Source organism: Numida meleagris, unplaced genomic scaffold (assembly GCF_002078875.1).
Source record: "Numida meleagris isolate 19003 breed g44 Domestic line unplaced genomic scaffold, NumMel1.0 unplaced_Scaffold412, whole genome shotgun sequence".
In the NCBI taxonomy this organism is placed as follows: domain Eukaryota; kingdom Metazoa; phylum Chordata; class Aves; order Galliformes; family Numididae; genus Numida; species Numida meleagris.
In genome coordinates this window covers 19,002-22,152 of record NW_018364632.1, presented here as the reverse complement: position 1 = coordinate 22,152, position 3,151 = coordinate 19,002, and the positions used below count along the sequence as shown (strand labels likewise).

The 3,151-nt window shown below is 64.3% G+C and overlaps 1 protein-coding gene across 1 annotated transcript; it reads left to right on the top strand.

Moving 5' to 3' along the window:
* The first annotated feature begins 6 nt into the window (after positions 1 to 6).
* LOC110391594 (class II histocompatibility antigen, B-L beta chain-like) lies at positions 7 to 2,897 on the top strand. Its single transcript, XM_021383535.1, is given in 5 exon segments — positions 7 to 216; positions 218 to 348; positions 529 to 798; positions 2,351 to 2,514; positions 2,603 to 2,897. Coding segments are annotated over 5 exon segments (777 nt in total). The 5' UTR covers positions 7 to 181; the 3' UTR covers positions 2,780 to 2,897.
* The last annotated feature ends 254 nt before the right edge of the window (positions 2,898 to 3,151 follow it).

The window sequence follows — 3,151 nt, the reverse complement described above, 5'->3', positions numbered from 1 at the left end:
GCCCGGCGGCTGAGCACGGCGACGGCGCGGAGGGAGCGTGGGGACAGCGGTGGGGCTCGGGCAGCGGGCGGAGCCCTGCGAGTGACGCGGCCGTTCCCGGCAGAGCAGCGGCACGGAGCGTCCCCAGAGCGGACGGACGGACGGATGCCGCGCGGGACGGAGATCTGCCTGGTGACGGGTGATGCCGCCCGGCCCGGGCGCTCCCTGCTCCGCGGCACCGGGCTGCGGGCGCCCTTCCTCGTCCTCCGCCGGCAGCCATGGGGAGCGGCCGCGTCCCGGCGGCCGGGGCCGTGCTGGCGGCACTGGTGGCGCTGGGAGCGGGGCTGGATGCCGGCACGCGGCCCTCGGGTGAGCTGGGAGCCGCGGTGCGGGGACGGCGCTCGGTCCGTCCCGGTTCTCCCGCTGCCCTTCCCGGCCCCGGGCGCGGCCCGGGGTGGGCGCGGGGGAGCCGGGCCGGAGCGACGATGGGGAGGGGTCGGGGGCCGGGGAGGGGCGGGTGAGCTCCCTGACAGCGCCCTCTCCCCGCAGCGTTTTTCCAGTGGAGCGCCGCCGTCGAGTGCCACTTCCTCAACGGCACCGAGCGGGTGAGGTTTGTGGCGAGGCACGTCTACAACCGGCAGCAGTACGTGCACTTCGACAGCGACGTCGGGCTCTTCGTGGCCGACACGGCCCTGGGAGAGAGCTCCGCCAAACTCTTCACCAGCCAGCCCGACGTGCTGGAGAAGAACAGGGCCGCGGCGGAAATGCTCTGCGCCTACAACTACGAGACCGTGGCCCCTTGGACGCTGCACAGGAGAGGTGAGTTCACGCGTGCCCGGAGCTGGCGGCACCGCTCGGCCCGAATGGGCTGGCACCGCGCGCCCGCAGCCCGGCCCCGGCGCTCTCCCCTCTCCTCTCTCCCCCGACCGGCTGGCGTGCTGCGTTGTCTGAAGCCTTCTTTTCTTTTGGCTCTATGCTTTCTGAGGCATGCTTTGTGATCAGACTCTAGCTGACTTACCAAGGAGGCAAATAGTGAGTGTCGCCGTCGATCAGCATCACGGTGTGAGCGTTGGGAAGCGTTTCCTTCAGGGCTGTGTGCCCCAGGAACAGAGTGCTCAGCAGTGTCTACTGGTGCAAGATCTGGGCTGTGAGCAAGTGGCACCAGCTTGGTATGGGAGAGCGGGCAATGCTGCCATCGCATCCTGCGGAAAAACCACGATGCGGGTGGGCAGCTCCCTGCTCCCTCTGCTCTGCTGGCCAGGCCCCGAAGATGGGTTTTCTGCTGGGATCCCAAAGCTGGAAGCCGCCGCTCCAGAGAGAGCGGACTCGACCGCTGTCACTCCAACGAGAGCGGGCTCCACCAGTTTGGACTTAGAAAGAAGGTCGTGCTGCTGACGGAGGTGGTTGTTGACCAAAGGGGTCATCGACCAAAGGGGTCATCAACCAAAGGGGTCATCAACCAAAGGGGTCATCAAACAAAGGGGTCATCAAACAAAGGGGTGGTTGACCAAAGGGGTTGTTGACCAAAGGGGTCATCAACCAAGGGGGTCATTGACCAAAGGGGTCATCGACCATAAGGGGTCATCAACCAAAGGGGTCATCAAACAAAGGGGTCATCAACCAAGGGGGTCATCGACCAAAGGGGTCATCGACCAAAGGGGTCATCAAACAAAGGGGTCATCGACCAAAGGGGTCATCAACCAAAGGGGTCATCGACCAAAGGGGTCATCNACCAAAGGGGTCATCAACCAAAGGGGTCATCGACCAAAGGGGTCATCAAACAAAGGGGTCATCAACCAAAGGGGTCATCAACCAAAGGGGTCATCGACCAAAGGGGTCATCAACCAAGGGGGTCATCGACGAAAGGGGTCGTTGACCAAAGGGGTCGTTGACCAAAGGGGTCATTGACCAAAGGGTTTGTTGACCAAAGGGGTCATCATCCAAAGGGGTCATCAACCAAGGGGGTCATTGACCAAAGGGGTCATCAACCAAAGGGGTCATTGACCAAAGGGGTCATCGACCAAAGGGGTCATCGACCAAAGGGGTCGTTGACCAAAGGGGTTGTCGACCAAAGGGGTTCTTCAACCAAAGTGGTTGGCATCTGAGCAACAAGCCTTGCTGACCCGTCACCCAAGAAGATCCACAAACGACGCTGGATCCCTGGTGGTGACCCTCTCTCTTGATTTCTCCAAAGACTCCTCGCTTTTTTATCTCTTCTCTATCGTCCGCCATCTCCCTAAGCTACTGGGGTTTGTAGTAAAGTGGTGGGGCTAACGTTCCACCCGTTGCGTCTTAACCTCGCCGTCGGGTATACGTGTATTAAAAGAAGCCCTTCTCCCTGCTGTAAATTGGAGCGGGACAGACGTGACGGGCTTCTACCCGCCCGAGATCCGGGTGAAGTGGTTCCGGAACGGGTGCGAGGAGACGGAGCGCGTGGTGTCCACGGCCGTGATCCAGAACGGGGACTGGACCTACCAGGTGCTGGCGGTGCTGGCCCTCGCTCCGTTTCAGGCCGCCGCAATCCAACCCGCCCAGGTAACGCCCGACTCCCCCGGCCCCAGAACTCCGTTCGGAGCGGCCCCGAGCCCAGCACGGCCCTCATTTCCGTCCCCTTTCCCCACAGGGATGCGCGACGAGCAGCTGCCCCACGCCGCTGCTCCACCGGCGCAGCCCGCACGCCCCGGCCCCGAGCTTGGGCTCGGTCGGGCCGGCACCGCGCTCCCTCCTGCCGCCGTGTTCCCTGCTGCCGCTGCCGCGCCTGCTCCGTCCCCTTCTCCAGAAGAGCTCGCTGCGATGCTGACTCCGGGCTCCTCCCAGTTTCTCGCCGTGCTCACCCCGTGACACCCCCTGTCCGCACCGTCCTCACCCAGCGCTCGTCTCTCGTCACCCCGTTACAACACCATCTGGGAGCCCACAGCCCCACAGCGGAGCCCCAGCCCCACAGAGGAGCCCCATGGAACCCTAGCCCCATAGCAGAGCCCCATGGAGCCCCCAGCCCCACAGACGAGCCCCATGGAACCCCAGCCCCATAGCGGAGCCCCACGGAGCCCCCAGCCCCACAGACGAGCCCCAGAGAGTCCCCAGCCCCATAGTGGAGTGCCATGGAACCCCAGCCCCACGGAGCCCCCAGCCCCATACGGAGCCCCATGGAACCCCAGCCCCATAGTGGAGC